Below are 16,400 nucleotides of genomic sequence, written 5' to 3' on the forward strand. Positions count from 1 at the left end.
CTTCTCTATTTCTTGTTACATGCAGTGTTAACTGCCTGTTCAAAACACAGACTTTCTTGCCATTAACTTCTTCATCTCAGGACTATCCTTATGCATGCAATTTTAATTGTTCATTTGTCACAAGGCTGCATGTTATCAAGCAGTTATTATCTCCACGCTCCCAGAAAACAGCTTGTTTATGTTCCACTAATTGCAGGGATGATGAATTGGGATGTTGTTTTAATTCCTTTATAAACAGTTTTGCTTTGCCCCTTTCATCCCTGGAATCAGTTTATTCAAGAGAGAGTTATTGCTGAACCCCAATGGTTATTAAAGTTCTGAAGTTCACAGCATCACAGACTGTGTTTATATAAGGAGGAACCATCAGCATCTACCCGAAATTTTGTAAGGGTGGCTGGGAATGTTAATTGGGCGGGAGGCAAAGATTTCTTGATAGCAGGCTTAAGTTATGAAACTAAGGTTCTTGGAAGCATTCAGGCAACATGGCTTTGGTTGGGAAGCTCTTTTGCACTCATTAGCATCCATGAACATTCATTAACACTACAGCCTGCTGGAATTATGTTCACAGTCTCAATCTTATTCATTAAAATTCGGAAATGCATGGCTTCACTATTTGTATAGAAGCAGTCACTGATGGAGGAGATTTCTTCCACTAAGCTCCAGTGAGTACAAACTCCTTCATATCCAAGCTGTAAGGACTGAAACCTCACCAGGTTCAGAAGCTCATGAGGAGTTTCAGTCATTTGAGGTCTTGCTTGATGTATTTAAAAACTTACAGTATATGGGATGAATTTGACAAGGCCCACTAATTTGCCCAAATGAGGCAGGCATATTGGTGGTGCCAGCAAACTTGAAACGGGCAACCAAGTAGAACTCAACTGAAAACAAATCTGAAATGAAAAGGGGGCTTCACTTAAAAGGGAGCTCAACAGGTTCACAGCAAGATGCACTGACCGAGAGGGAGAGTAGGGGAATGGAACTTAAAGGTATGTTTATCAAGGCACTAGAAAGAACGCAGGGAATGGAGGAAGCAAACTAGGATGCTGATAGAAGAGTTATATTGAGAGCAGACAAATAAGGGTATAAGCTACATATAAAGGATGGGAGCGAGGGAGAATTAGCAGGTGAACTGAATAGTGGATGTAAAGTTAAAACTGAACATGGAAATCTGGATGGGAGTGGGATTGGAGGAAAAACAAGAAAATCAAGGAAAAAAGTGAAAGAGAGTATAGTCAAAGAGGATATTTAAGGAGGACATAGGACACCAGAGTAAAGAAGATTAAGCTAAATTTACACGAGGAAAAGTGCATTGTAAAGCCAAAAGGTTGAGAGTGAAAGAATCAAAGAAAAAGTTCAAAATTACCAACTTTCTCAGAGTCATTTTTCCAATTGTCATTGATAAACTTTGACAAGAAGGGCACCTAAGAATAGGGAGGTGACGGACTTGTGGTAAAATCACTGGACTAACAATCCATAAGTCCAGGTGAATGTCTCAACATGGCTTTGAATCCTAACATAGTCAATGGCTGAATTCAAATTCAACAAAAATACTGGGAATCAAACTATGTTGAATGTAGAGCATGAGCGCACGTGTTAGGACCCGAAAGATGGTGAACTATGCCTGGGCAGGGCGAAGCCAGAGGAAACTCTGGTGGAGGTCCGTAGTAGTCCTGAAGTGCAATCAGTCGTCCGACCTTGGTATAGGGGCGAAAGACTCAAGAAGACTGCCACCATCTAGTACAACGCAGCCCGCTTGATTGGCAACCTAATCCACTACCTTCAACATTCACTCCCTTAACCACCAATGCACAGTCGCAGAGTTGTGTATCATCTTCAAGATACAGTGCAATAACTCACCAAGGCTCTTTCAACAGAACCTTCCAAACTTGTGATCGAGGGTAGCAGATGCAGGAAACATTGACATCTGCAATTTCTACTCCAATTTATACAGCATTCTGAGTTGGAACTATATTGCCATTCCTTCACTGTCACTGGGTCAAAGTCCTGGTACTTCCTACATATTGTCAGTGTCACAATGCTACAGTCTTAAAGACTGCTGTTATGAAGTAGTACCTTTATGAAAGTTAAAAGCTAGCAGAACTACCTGATACAGTACCAAGTGATTTGAACAAGATACAATTTAACCTTTTGGTCCAGCAGCTAGTGTAGCTGGTTGCCTGGAGACAAAACTAAATTTGAATTAGGCCAATCGGTTTAAATTATCAAAAAAACCAAACTCCAATCAAGTTTGAATTTAGTATATTGACAATATTAAAAGCCAATGACACAATCTGATGCTTTTCGGGTATAAGACCGGTAAAACTTGAACAGTTGAGAAAGAACTGCCCAGCATGTACAGACTGCCCGAAAGATAGCTCTCTTAAAGGTACCTTTATCAATCAGTGACCTGTGAAATGGAAATCCCTAAGAAGAAGAAAATCTATAGAGGAAGATACCAAGAGAAGATTTCACAGCCGCTGGTTTTGAAATTTGCAGTTTGGTAAATCTTAATCAGGGGCTTTATTGGACTAGTATTATAGAAGAGAAAATAAACGATAGGTTAGAGGAAGAATTGTAAATAGTTGTTAGTTAATTACTCTTTGTTATACTTTAAGAAATAAAGTTATTATTTTTTACTTTAAATAGTTCTTGACCTCTCGAATTTTTACAGATTACCGGACTGGATAACCTGTGTTGCTGATTTAAAATTAACAGAGGGGGTTTGTAACACTGCAGTGGTTCAAAAAGTCAACTCACCATCTTCTCTAGGACAAATTAGGAATGGGCAATAAATGTTGACCTGGCCAACAACACCCATGAATGAATTTTTAAAAAAATCACCAGCAGTACTGATAGTGCTGGGAAGGGTTATCCTACACTTGGCCAAACAGGCCCATGCATAAAAAAATTAAGGACATGTGGATGAAAACCTTTTGCAGGTTGTACATTCCTATGTTAAAGAGCCATAACAGAGGAGATAATGAAAACCATCATGAGTTGGATGAAGCTAATTGCCGCTTGCATGTAAAGTTCAAGGCTACAAAGATCTTGATATGACAGCGTCAGGAGGTGGAAAACCAGTTATGGGTTAGAGAGGATGCACCTCATTGTGTAGAGGGGCTGTAGGCCAGACTCTCACCCATCAGATGGGTAGGCTGATAAGGATCCAATGACTAGTTTGACTATGTCAAGATCTCAAATGGAAAATAATCACCTCATTCCTAATCCTTCTTCACAAATCAATATGTACATGCCAGATGCTCGATCGACTTAACCTAGCAGCTACTTTAGCTTTATTAAGCTTCAGAGTAAAATAAGGAGGAGGAAAAGGTGGAATAAATAATGCCAATAGAACCGGAGATACACGGTGCAGGGACTGTAATTAGGAAGAAATGCATGGAAAGGGGAACCAGGGTCTTCAGTGACATTCAAAGTGAAGCAACAGAGGAGAAGGGCTTATGCCCGAAACGTCGATTCTCCTGTTCCCTGGATGCTGCCTGACCTGCTGCGCTTTTCCAGCAACACATTTCCAACAAAGGATGTACCAAAGGCAGTGCTGGAGATATCTATACTGGATGAGGAAGACTGTCACATCTGCCACCTCCTGCAGACAGATCAGCAGCCACACAGCTTTACAATAGCAAGGTTTTGAGTATCAGTGACAATGAACTTCTTAGCTACTTGCTTCTTTCAATCTTCAACTAGGTAGTTGTATTGCATCTCCCAAACAACAACCCTAGGTTCATTTTATAGAAAAGTCCTTTATAGAAAAGTGATACAGTTTGTGCAGTTCACCATGGACTCAGAGAGTCAATGTGTTGGAGTCATCAGATTTTCAGGCATCTTTGGTTTCCCTCAGATCTAAGGGATTATCGATTGCAGGCACATGGCACTCTGAGGTATCATCCAGCCAGGTTCCTAAACAGGTTTCACTTCTTCAGTGTCCAGATTGTGATGGACTAGACACAAGTTTCCTCCTCAGAAGGAAAAGGGGAGACTGATGAAGATGCTGAGAGCGGCAACACTGATGATGAAAATCTTGAGGAAGCCAGAGCAGGAATGAATCAAGGCAAACAAGCCCGAGCGAACCTCATATGTCTAGAGGTGAATGTGATTGTCACTGACTGAACATTTGTTAACATTTAGAACTATGAGACATTTTGGTGCAGAAGTGTTTCTGCCCTCAAGGGAAATGCTTGATTTATAAATTTCAACATTAAGTTAATTTGTTGAGTATAGAATGTGAATGATTTTGTTCCCTTTGCACCAATAACCTGCTGTACAGTTTCATAGCCAAACCATCAGTATAGAGTTGTGCAGAAGGCTGTGTTTCTGTGCTGTATGACTTTATGACTCTATTAAATGGTGGCTGCATTTATATAACTCAAACTTCAGTTTGCAAGGGGCACTCAGCTATCACTGAGATGTGGAGTAACTACACTATGCTGATGATTCTCAAAACCCAAACATCTAAATTAGGTTGCTGCTGTCTAAAGGATATGATCCTCCCAGATGTCAGCAGTGAATGATAGCCTTAGCACTCTTTGCAATGCTGCACATGATGCACACATGGGTGTCTAGGCTAGCATCATCCCTTGAAGTAGTCTACAAGGAAAACATAAAAAGTCAGATGCCTTAGCAGATTTATATAGTCCACAGAATGTCATACAATATGCAGCATTTATTTGACTGTACAGAATGCTGTACCAAAAATTAACATCTGTGCATGCAATGAGACTTCAAATGCACTTTAATCTTTCTTTTCCTTCTGCTAACACTTGGTATCATGTCAACAACTGACCTTGAGAATGCCTACTGACCCTGTTGCTGCCTTGCTTCAGATGACTTTAGCAGGGGTCCTCTGTTGCGCATTGGCCTGGAGGGTTTTGGTTTGCGGAGAAGTCCCTCAAATATTGTAGTTGCAACTTCCTTTAACTGACCTAATTAAGGCAGTTGGGTCCCTGACAGAAGGGAGATAGTGTGGAAGGGCATCTCGTCTACACCCCACCCCTCCAACCGTAACAAGGACAGAACGCCCCTGGTGCTCACCTTCCACCCTACCAACCTTCGCATAAACCAAATCATCCCCCGACATTTCCACCACCTCCAAACAGACCCCACCACCAGGGATATATTTCCCTCCCCACCCCTTTCCGCCTTCCGCAAAGACCATTCCCTTCGTGACTACCTGGTCAGGTCCACGCCCCCCTACAACCCACCCTCCCATCCTGGCACTTTCCCCTGCCACCGCAGGAACTGTAAAACCTGCGTAAAACTGTAAAACTTCCTCCCTCACCTCTATCCAAGGCCCTAAAGGAACCTTCCACATCCATCAAAGTTTTACTTGCACATCCACTAATATCATTTATTGTATCCGTTGCTCCCCTACATTGGGTCTCCTCTACATTGGGGAGACTGGGCGCCTCCTAGCAGAGCGCTTTAGGGAACATCTCCGGGACACCCGCACCAATCAACCACACCGCCCCGTGGCCCAACATTTCAACTCCCCCTCCCACTCTGCCGAGGACATGGAGGTCCTGGGCCTGCTTCCCCGCCGCTCCCTCACCACCAGACGCCTGGAGGAAGAACGCCTCATCTTCCGCCTCGGAACACTTCAACCCCAGGGCATCAACGTGGACTTCAACAGTTTCCTCATTTCCCCTTCCCCCACCTCACCCTAGTTCTAAACTTCCAGCTCAGTACTGTCCCCATGACTTGTCCGGACTTGTCCTACCTGCCTATCTCCTTTTCCACCTATCCACTCCACCCTCTCCTCCCTGACCTATCACCTTCATCCCCTCCCCCACTCACCCATTGTACTCTATGCTACTTTCTCCCCACCCACACCCTCCTCTAGCTTATCTCTCCACGCTTCAGGCTCACTGCCTTTATTCCTGATGAAGGGCTTTTGCCCGAAACGTCGATTTCGAAGCACCTTGGATGCTGCCTGAACTGCTGTGCTCTTCCAGCACCACTAATCCAGAATCTGGTTTCCAGCATCTGCAGTCATTGTTTTTACCTCGTCCACAATAGCTAACAGATGCTTGCATGCTGGACACATGTCAATGAACAGATCTCGGTCAGAGTCCACTGCCTTACAATCCAATCTGCACATGGCTTGGGAGTAGGATCTGGAGGTTACATAGCAAAACCTGAAGATTTGTTGGATTTGTGCCACACTTGACCAAGTTTTTATTAAGGTGTTGATGCTTGATGTACAGGGAGCAGCAGTTTTGAGTTTTTTTTTTAAAATGGCTCAGCTATCAAATCCTACTTCAGCACATGCATATTCCTCATACTCTCTTTCCAGCCCAGCAGCATGCTCCTTGAAGGAGTTGAAGATCTGAATTTTATACATCTGTCCATCTCTCTAGGCATGTTCATACATATTACACATGATCATCTCCTGCAGAAGGAGAAAAGCATTAAGAGACATTAGCATGTGTAAATGTACACTGTTTATACATTGTTAGATACGGATAGAAATGTCTATATACAAAGCTGGATTTCTGTTTGCATTACTATTGTACTAAGAAGAATATGATATGGGAGAATTTGGGAATTACAGGGTTCTTATTAAGAGGTGGTTCAATGTTGTCAAAGAGCTAGAGCTGATGACAATAATAAAGCATCACATAATGTGAGTACACAAGATATCTGTGAGGTATTCTTACTGATCCCTCGCGTGTGTGTGTCCTTGTTCCATTCAAGCCTTCGTGAAGCACTATCAGATGTGTACGTTCTCGTAGTGGTAATGAAAACTCAAGTAGCTGGTTGCTGAGTGTTGTAGTTCCTTTTATATTTAAAGTGTGAACCCTGGAAGATGTATGAGATACAGTAGCACTGTGATGCCAATTGGTAGCTGCAATTATGTGACAGATATTGATTGCTCATGAGGCATCTGATGGACATGCCTGGTACCCAACCTTGGTGATATTCCTGGGCTATGGAAAGCTTACAATGCTCACTCACAGTCATAGAAGCAGGAGGCATTGAGTTGCACTTACTTTAGAAGAATGCAGCAAATCATTTATCCTTTGCAGCCACATCCTTCAGATAGTCCAGCTATTTTAGGAATTGGCTTGTCCTCTGAGATCCTCTGCTGAGGCACTGCTGAACTGTGGTGCCTTTGTTTTGCCCAGTCTCTGATGTCCTCCGGTTGCTTAGTGGTTATGAGCAGAGGTTGAGTGACACTCCTGGGTTGCAGAAACTGAGTGCAGTTTGCCTGCCATTTAAATACAGTACCCTGAAGTTGAATCCCAGAAACATGTCAGTCTATAAAATTTGGTTTATTTGGGAGCACTAGCTTTCAGAGCATTGTTCCTTCATCAGGTGGTTGCAGCAGGAGCTCTGAAAGCTAGTGCTTCCAAATAAACCTGTGGACTATAAACTGGTGTTGGATGATTTTTTTTTAACTTTGTACATCCCAGTCAAACACTGCCACCACCAAATTATGCAATGAACTGAGAAAGATGCAGTCTAGCAATAAAATCCAACGTGCCCTGAGCAAAAGTACATTGTTCTTTTAGGCCTACCTCCATGCTCAGTCTCAAAAAAAAATGAATGATGATTCCAGGATTCCATGATTTCCAATTCCAATACTCCCTTTTTACTCCCAATTTATTTAATTAACCAAATGTAAATTCCCTCCTTTCTGTGGTGGAATTATGCTGTGTCTTTGAATCATTAGTCCAGGCCTTTGGATTACTGATCCTCTAAAATAAGCATTATGGTATCAATCACATTAGCATGAGTTTCTTCATACTTGGATTATTTTCAATTGTACCAGAAAGTCAGTCTTTTGATTTCATGGTAAGTGATTATATTGTGTTATGTCTTGCCCTTTGTCAATAAGGTTTGGCTGTGGCATCCATTTTCAGATCCTTGTCAAAATCTATCTGTTGAAGGTATTCAGGAACATTTTTAATTGACATACAGTTTTTCAGGTCTGAAGAAAATTGGTCAACTTATGATATTCTTCAATATAAAACCAACTGCTGTGTGAATTAAAATAATACATAGTTTTAACAAAAAAAACTATAAAATTCAAAAAGATTTGTGAATTTGATATCTCTTAGTTTTGTATCACACACCGAGTGGGCAGGATTGGAATAACAATTTAGATAAGAGCATGTAGAATTTTTAATTTCATGCCCATGTCTTTTTAAAGATCATAATTTTTAAAACATTATAATTGATAACATCTACAGTAAAAATAGTTGTGCTGTCAAAATGTTCACAAAGTAGAAACTTGGTACAACTGCCCACTAAGGCACAAAGTTGTGCCCAGCCTGACAAATCTCTTGTCTTTGGAGATTGACTGTGGCCTTGCTGAAATATTGTTAATTCATTGACAAGGTGGCACATTCAATGTCCCCTAAAACCTCACCATTGGCAAAATAATGCAGCATGTGCTTTAGGATTACTAATGAGTGAATCTTGGAATATGGAATATCAGTGAGGCTGTGAAACGAGATAAAATAAATTTGACTTTCTGTGCCCACAACAGGTATCTACTTCTGGAAATCTGCATAAAAATATAAGCAAAACTTAGCAGCGTCATCCCCAGTAAAGAGTTTTTTTTTAAGTACCCATTGCATCAAGCAGCGGCAGCAGCATCATCAGGACCTCACATCTGTCCCTCCAACAGCAGCAGCATCCTCCACCGAAAAGGAATACACTGGGACAAATGCGCGTGCGCGGTTTCGCGTGAGGCGTGAGGAAACTGTCAATCGAGGCCGCGCCACCTTCCGAAAGGTGAGGGAGAGACAGATAGCATAAAAGTCCCAAATCGCCGCGCCGCGAAGCAACGAGAGCTGACGAGCCCAGGATATTATCGGACATGATAAGGTAGAGGAGAGGGTGCTGGGAGGCGAATAGGTTTTAGGTGAGGTGCTGAGAGTATTTATGCATTTACCCAAAACGCACCACTCCCCCGCCATCCATTTTCACAATTGTGTCTGCCTGAGTGGTAGATGCGGTCCGGGCGGGGTTCCAAGCGGCGCTCGCGGGGCAGGTGGGCGGGAGGCGCGCGCGCTCTCGCGGCAGGGGAAAGTCAAGCGACGACGCAGCGCGGTCCGATCCACTCAAGTGAAGTCCGCTCCGCTTTGCTCCGGTCCAGTCCAGTGCGGTTAAGTTCCAGTCCGGTTCCTGTCGCCCTTCCATCGGGCGTCGTTCAAAGTCATCGCGCCGCTGCTTCAGCACCACAGACCCTCGCAGCCTTCAACCTCCAACCCGCTCCATCCTATCCCATTCTTCTCTCTCAATATATACCTTATTTTTTTTCAAAACAAAATTATATTAATTTTAGGGGAAGGAAATCCAAACATTCTCTGTAGAAATCGGGGGCGGGCAACCGGGAAAACCAAAGAGCTTGGAGGAGGAGGATGAACATGTCAGTGATTTCTCTTCAGGAGTATGACTTTGAGAAACAGTTCGACGAGAGGGGAGCCATAGAATGGATGCAGGAAAACTGGTGAGTGAATGCAGGTGTTGAGAGCCACTCGCTTTCATTTCTAAATAAAAAATCGAATTTAAAATTTATGTAATTATTACAAATGTTGCATAACAGAGATTCCAGTTGGATTTGGTTTCATCAATATCCATGGAAAAATAGGTTCCATCTGCTCCTGAGGACTAAGCATCTGATGGAAGACCCATAAAAGCTATGTGTGTGTTTTGTTTTGCATCTTAGAAGCTTCCCTTTGCTGTCAAAGCTTAAGTCTGTGACCTAATTTTATTTGACAGTGCATAGTGATCAGGTTGTAACGATGTCTCTGTGTAATAATCGAGCTGAGGTGAAGGGATTGAAGAAGGGTGGGTACACAATATAATGCAGACTTGTGCCTACATTAAATACAGTAAAATCATTCATTATAGCAACAGGCAGTCCATATGTGATAGTAATTGCTCAACTGGTGTTTTTCAGGAAGCACCGAGCTGAGTTGAAGTATTTATATGATACAGGAGAGTATTGATTGCTAACTTTCATTTTACCCAGATGAGTTGAAATAATATATCGGAATTAAAAAAAAAATGCTGAAAATACTTAGGTCAGACAACTTCTGTGGAGAGAGGAACAAAATTAATGTTTTAAGTCAGTGAACCTTTATCAACCTATACATGACAGCTGTTTCTCTCTACAAAGAGACTGTCTGACCTACTTAGATTAGATTAGAATAGATTCCTTACAGTGTGGAAACAGGCCCTTCGGCCCAACAAGTCCATACCGACCCTCTGATGAGTAACCTACCCAGACCCATTTCCCTCTAACTAATGCACCTAACAATTTGGGCAATTTAGAATGGCCAATTCACTGGACCTGCACATCTTTTGGATTATTTTCAGCAAATTTTCATATTCATTTCAAGTACCCAGCATCTGCAGTAATTTGCTTTCACAAAGTAACATATATGGTTACATGTCCCATAGTTACTTAAAAAAAAAAAGATGAGTTCACGTTTATTGATAATTTGCAGGCTGCATAATTGTTGTTACCAAAAAAAAATTGCTGTCATCTTTGCTGCAAGTGGTGACCATTGATGATGGTGCATTACTTGTTCCCAGTTTTCAGGAGATTAGATGATATTAGATGAATGTAGAGCACTAATGGGATGTTTTATCCTGTGATGAGCTGTTTTGCCGCACAGGTGAATATTAAAATAATTCCCTTTACTTAGCAACAAACCAAGTGAAAATGGCAGTTTGAAACATACATATTTCATACAGGACTCATTCATCAGCTCAGAGAATATTGTCTGTCTACCGATTACTAGCATTGCTATTCAATACCTGATCAGTCATTATGTCTAGCCATAAGTCTATTTCTGAACAAGATAATGTATTAGATGTGATGAAGTGACTAGCTCGAGGTTAGTATGGCATGTAGATAATCCATAAGTGACCCTGGTTTGTAATCCCACAAGTGAAGAATTTACAAGTTAGTTAATGCAGTGGAAATTTACGAATGGAATTTTATTCAAAGCATTTCATGGTGATCCCAGTTTATGCCATGCACACTTAAAATATGAATTTGTAAACATTACAAAATTTTGTTTCTTTCAAACACCAATGGCATTCATGCCAATATGACATTGGCAGAAGATGTGCCTTACTCCAGTTCTGTAAAATTTTGTTTGACTATGGAACTTACGGCGGACGGTGGTTCAGTGGTAGCACTGCTGCCTCAGTACCAGGAACCCGGGTTTGATTCCTTCCTTGGGCGACTGTCTGTGTGGAGTTTGCACATTCTCCCTGTGTCTGCGTGGGTTTCCTCCGGATGCTCTGGTTTCCTCCCACAATCCAAAGATATGCAGGTAAGGTGAATTGGCCATGCCAATTTGTCGATAGTGTTAGCTGCATTCGTCAGGGGTAAATATAGGATAGGGGAATAGGTCTAGGTATGTTTCTTTTCGGAGGGTCAATGTGGACTTATTGGGCTGAAGGGCATGTTTCCATACTGTAGGGAATCTAGTCTAAATTGTGCTTATATTAAATAAGAAGGCCTTGTAAATTACATCAGTATCAAAAATGCTGTGACAGGAATGGAATTTATTGTGGGATAATAATTATAAATTTGTTTTCAGAAGCAGAAATAATTGCATATTTGTACTCGTGTCTTGTAGAATGAAACATTAGTAACTGGAGGAAATGCATACTTGGACAGTATTAAGAATAGAATCATCAATATTGCGGTTCTGTCACAAAATTCCTGTGAACAAAGTTTTAGTTAGACTCAATTCTGTATCCCTGGATTGGAGATGTATTCTTTACATTGAATGCAGCAAATGACATCTTTTGGAAATTACAGCATCCCGAGAGTTCAAAGAAAATTGGTCTTCTTCCTCTCCCACTTTTAAATGCTGTAGCTTTTGTGGGTACTGAGCTTCAGGAGGAGACAAGTTACAGACAAGACACAAAGTGAAATGGATATATGAAGATTAAGAAAATTTGAAGTATTCAGCAGATCAGGTAATATCTATGGAGAGACAGAATTCAGATAATGTTTCTAGTTTTGAGATCCTCCTCAGAATCTCATTCATTATCTGCTTTATATTCTTCCACGGACCTGTTGAGTATTTCCAGCTTTTTCATGTTTTAAGTTACATGATAATCATGTTTTCAAGGAGGAGTACTGGCCATAGGAATGTTAGAAAGTTAAACTGATGTTGGGTAAACTGGATTAATAAAAATGTTAACTCATTTATTTATGTCATGAAATTATTTATTTATGGCATTATAAGCAATTGGAATTGTAACAAACTGTTCCTTTAGCATTATAATTTAGGAAAGTAAGCTTGCAGGGCTACAGTGGAGTTCAAAACAGATTCGATTGCCCTACAAGAGCTTAATTATGTGAATGCGCCTCAATGACTCTTGCAGATGATTATTGTACTGTAATTTCTAACCTTATATAATTTTATTCAAGATTTAGGGAATTGTCTTTGTAACAAGAATTTCGAGCAATAATAATAAGTAGTTCTCTTTTGCTATAGCGGGGGTTAAGGCATAGGTACAGAATAAATAATGAAATAGAATATCTTTCATACGTTGAAGGATAAATGAATTAAATGATGAAGAAGGCAATTGTGTAAAACCAAAGGAAATGAGTACAGAACAATTAAAGAAAAAAGATGTTTGAAGCAGATTTGAGCAGGAATACCAAGAAGATTACCGGCAGTTGATTTCTGAAACAAAAAGGAACAAATGTTATGGTATGAAATTGTTGAACTCCGTATTCAGATTAGAAGGCTGTAAAGTGCCCCAATCAGAAAGTGAGTTACTGCTGCTCAAGCTTGGTGAGATATGATGAACTTAATGGAACAGTTTAGAAGATTGAGGACTCAGACTTCAGAATGGGAGTTTGCGAGAAAATTAAGACAACCAGATTGGTTAGGCCACTGTTGGAATATTGCGTGCAATTATGGTCTCCTTCCTATGGGAAAGATATTGTGAAACTTAAAGGGGTTCAGAAAAGATTTACAAGGATGTTGCCAGGGTTGGAGGATTTGAGCTATAGAGAGAAAGGCTGAATAGGCTAGGGCTGTTTTCCCTGGAGCGTTGGAGGCTGACGGGTGACCTTAGAGGTTTACAAAATTATGAGGGGCATGGATTGAATAAATAGACAAAGTCTCTTCCCTGGGTTGGGGTTCAGAACTAGAGAGCTGAGGTTTAGGATAAGAGGGGAAAGATATAAAAGAGACCTAAGGGGCAACTTTTTCATGCAGAGGATGGTACGTGTATGGAATGAGCTGCCAGAGGAAGTGGTGGAGGGTGGTAAAATTGCAACATTTAAAAGGCATCTGGATGGGTATATGAATAGGAAGGGTTTAGAGGGATATGGGCTGGCTGCTGGCAGGTTGGACTAGATTGGGTTGGGATATCTGGTCGGCGTGGACGAAGGGTCTGTTTCCATGCTGTACATCTCTATGACTCTGACTTGAAGTGCTGAATCAATTTCAGGCTGAATAGAGGCTTTTTTTTTAAGTGGTGACTTAGTTTGTATTTGAACTCCCGTTACACAAGACACTGCAGTATAAGAATTTAATGCAGAGTTCTAAATTGATTATACACAGCCGGTTAGCCAGCATCTGAGGGGCAGGAGAATCGATATTTTGAGCATAAGCTCTTCATCAGGAATGCTAATGAAGGGCTTATGCTTGAAACGTTGATTCTCCTGCTCCTTGGATGCTGCCTGACCGGCTGTGCTTGTCCAGCACCGCTCTTCTTGACTCCTGCTCGCCAGCATCTGCAGTTTTCTCTTTTTCCCTTCTAAATTGATTATGTAAATCACTTTTTTCAGGAAGGAGTGTTGGGAATATTGGCTGGTGAGATGGGAGGAGGAATAAGGTCAGATGTAATGAAAAGGAGGAGTGATATGAAGGAGATATGAACCAAGCATTATAAGGTAGAGTGCCCCTTTAGAATACTGAGAAATGTTTTGACTCGAGTTGTCAGCATTTGGAATGTGCTGCGTGGGAGAGTGATGAAGGTGGATTCCAAAGAGAGCTGGATATCTCTTTGAAAGTGATGAATCTTGAAGGATATCGAGATGGAGAATGGGACTAGCTAGATAGATCTTTTGGGAGCCAGTCCAAACACAGAGGTCAAATGGCTTTCTTCTGTACTACAAAATTTTATGATGCTATAAACCCTTGTGTCACAACACAGGTTCCCAATGCAGCAAGAGGCCTCAGGACAGCAAGAAGCTGGCAAGGGAAAACCCTTGAGGACCAGGTCTATAAAAATAGACTGACCTACCTCAAGATGAGCAAGTGACAGTGCAGGTGGAAACTTTGACTCTCAAGGGAGATGTTGCCATGGAGAAGGCAGCAGACACTGGCAATGGCCATTACCCCTTTCTCAGTGCTGTCTCCATACCAGGCAGTAGACCTTGTCAAACTGAAGTATGGATTTCTCCACTGTTCAGGGTGTGATGTCCACTACTGCCCACCAGAGCTTCCCAAATTATTGTGCAGTCTACAGCAAGCCACCATCAAATGCTGCAGAACTATGTGGCAATTGTTGAAGAAGATGGTGAGAAAGAACCTACTGTCTTAGTTAGGATGTAGTGTTGAAAGAAAAGAAAGTGATTAAAGGAGAAATGTGTGTGGAGGCCAAGAAAGTACAGCCGTGGGTTTCATGCAGAGTTGCCACAGAATCCCAGAGAATGGAGCTGCAGTTGAACTAAAGGGGTCATAATGCTTGTATTCAACAGATGTTCAGATAATGTCTGAAGATGGTGAATGGATGCATCCCTTCATTGGGATGACGATGACTTAACTTTATTCTTAACAGAGTTGACATGTATGAATGGTATGCCAGCAGCCTCCAGAGGCCTCATGTGAGATTATGATGACGTCTCTCTAAATAGTTCTATATATTGTATATAGTTTGAAAGCGGTAACAGAACTGCTTGCTGAACTTTAAAATTGCTTCCTTAAATTTTCTTAGTCACATTTTCTGTTCTGACCAATAAAGAGACCTATTTCGGAATCTAACCCACATGCCCAACTCTGCATGCTACTATGCAGTGCTTCATTTGTTACCTCCGAGGAGCTGGAGGAAGCTCATTCATCTCTCTGGTGACATAGTCTTGACAATGCAGGCATGTCAAGGGACTGTATACTTGCATTTTTGCAGTGGCAGCTATTTTCAATTAATCCTGGCTTACCAAAGCTTCTGATGGACTGAGTGGCCTTAGCCTGTGGTATACCCATTCTTTCTAGAAAGAAGACAACACTGATCACCTGCTCGCTCTCCAATCAGCAGGCAAGATCCTTGATACTGCAACAAGATTCAGCCCAGTGACGCTGAATTTAATGCTGTGCATTTACTGACATATAAGGCTTATGACGGGTGATTGTGGTTGGATGGTACTTTCTCACACATGGCTGGTTCCTCATCATGTCTGAAGCAGTGCTCTTTTTCTTTGGGAATGAAACCACAATATAGGAAGCTATAAGGGAACACAAAGGACTTGAGATTACTTAATGGAGAGCCTCTTCAATCCTCAGTGACTACTTTCTATATTAAACCTAGTGCTTAGCATTTCATTTATAACATGGAGTGACAAATCCTTCCACTCTCTGGTTGTTCCCTAACGTCTCTCTCTGCCTCTCCAGAATTCCCCACGAGGATAAACATCCCCACAGTATTTCTGAAAATAGAATCTGCATGGGCTTGTGCAACTGGGTGCAAACAATTACTTGAGGGCAGTCAGTTTGGCCCTTAATCCCACCTTACATGCCCAACTCTGCATGCTCCTGTGCAGTGCTTTATTTGTTACCTCCGAGAAGCTGGAGGAAGCTTATTTATTTTCGTGAATATTGTGCAATCACTTCTGCTGAAGGGATGAGGGAAAGTGTGATTCGTAGCTTTAATGTTCCATAGAGTTGGAAGCACCTTTTGGCAGGTCTGGAACAACATCAGCACGGTTGCATCTTTGAATGTTACCAGGGATTGTACATAAATGTCTTCGGACCATGTTCCTCAACCTTGAAGAGGAGCATGCACCCTGTGTCCTGCAAATGGCATGTTATATTCAGTAATCAAAGTGTGGACACGGAGTAGAAAAATCTTGCTCATCTTGCTTGAGCACAGCAGATCACTGGAATATTTGTGGCAGTGCACCTGGCTTCTATAATGGTTATTCTTGGTGCTCACCACTTCCATGATCTGCACCCACATAGTCTTTATGGTGGCAAGGAAAGTTTGGCCTGTGTGGGAATAGAACCTCTCTGCTTGAATTCACCAGAATGATTTGCAAGTCTGTGATTGCTGGGACTCCTGATACAGTTTTGCCCATTTTGATGTATAAGTTGAAGAGATCCAAGAGTCATTCAGTCATGTTTGTTATGTGGTTTATCAATAGCTTGGCCATATGACATGTCAGTGAGAGT

At 41.6% G+C, this 16,400-nt stretch overlaps 1 protein-coding gene and 1 long non-coding RNA gene across 7 annotated transcripts in view; one reads left to right on the forward strand and one right to left on the reverse strand.

Annotated features, from left to right (window-relative positions):
* Positions 1-6,163: 6,163 nt before the first annotated feature.
* LOC122541870 lies at positions 6,164-8,672 on the reverse strand. 3 transcript variants are annotated; one of them, XR_006309697.1, is made up of 3 exons: positions 8,592-8,672; positions 7,008-7,225; positions 6,164-6,406 (listed from the first exon to the last, which is right to left on the reverse strand). It is a non-coding gene; the product is annotated as an uncharacterized LOC122541870 (long non-coding RNA). The 3 variants fall into 3 exon arrangements; XR_006309698.1 differs by having other exon boundaries at positions 7,008-7,246; positions 8,592-8,670; XR_006309696.1 differs by lacking the exon at positions 8,592-8,672 and having other exon boundaries at positions 7,008-7,360.
* The window catches only part of LOC122541869 (elongation of very long chain fatty acids protein 6-like), a 136,073-nt gene continuing 128,340 nt past the window's right edge, over positions 8,668-16,400 (forward strand). The window contains exons 1-2 of one of the 4 annotated variants that reach the window (XM_043679019.1): positions 8,668-8,757; positions 9,311-9,475. In XM_043679019.1, the coding sequence (XP_043534954.1) occupies positions 9,387-9,475 (89 nt within the window). In that variant the 5' untranslated portion in view covers positions 8,668-8,757; positions 9,311-9,386. The other 3 variants (XM_043679018.1, XM_043679020.1, XM_043679021.1) reach the window with 3 other exon arrangements.

The sequence above is a fragment of the Chiloscyllium plagiosum genome, chromosome 38, assembly GCF_004010195.1.
Source record: "Chiloscyllium plagiosum isolate BGI_BamShark_2017 chromosome 38, ASM401019v2, whole genome shotgun sequence".
NCBI lineage: Eukaryota > Metazoa > Chordata > Chondrichthyes > Orectolobiformes > Hemiscylliidae > Chiloscyllium > Chiloscyllium plagiosum.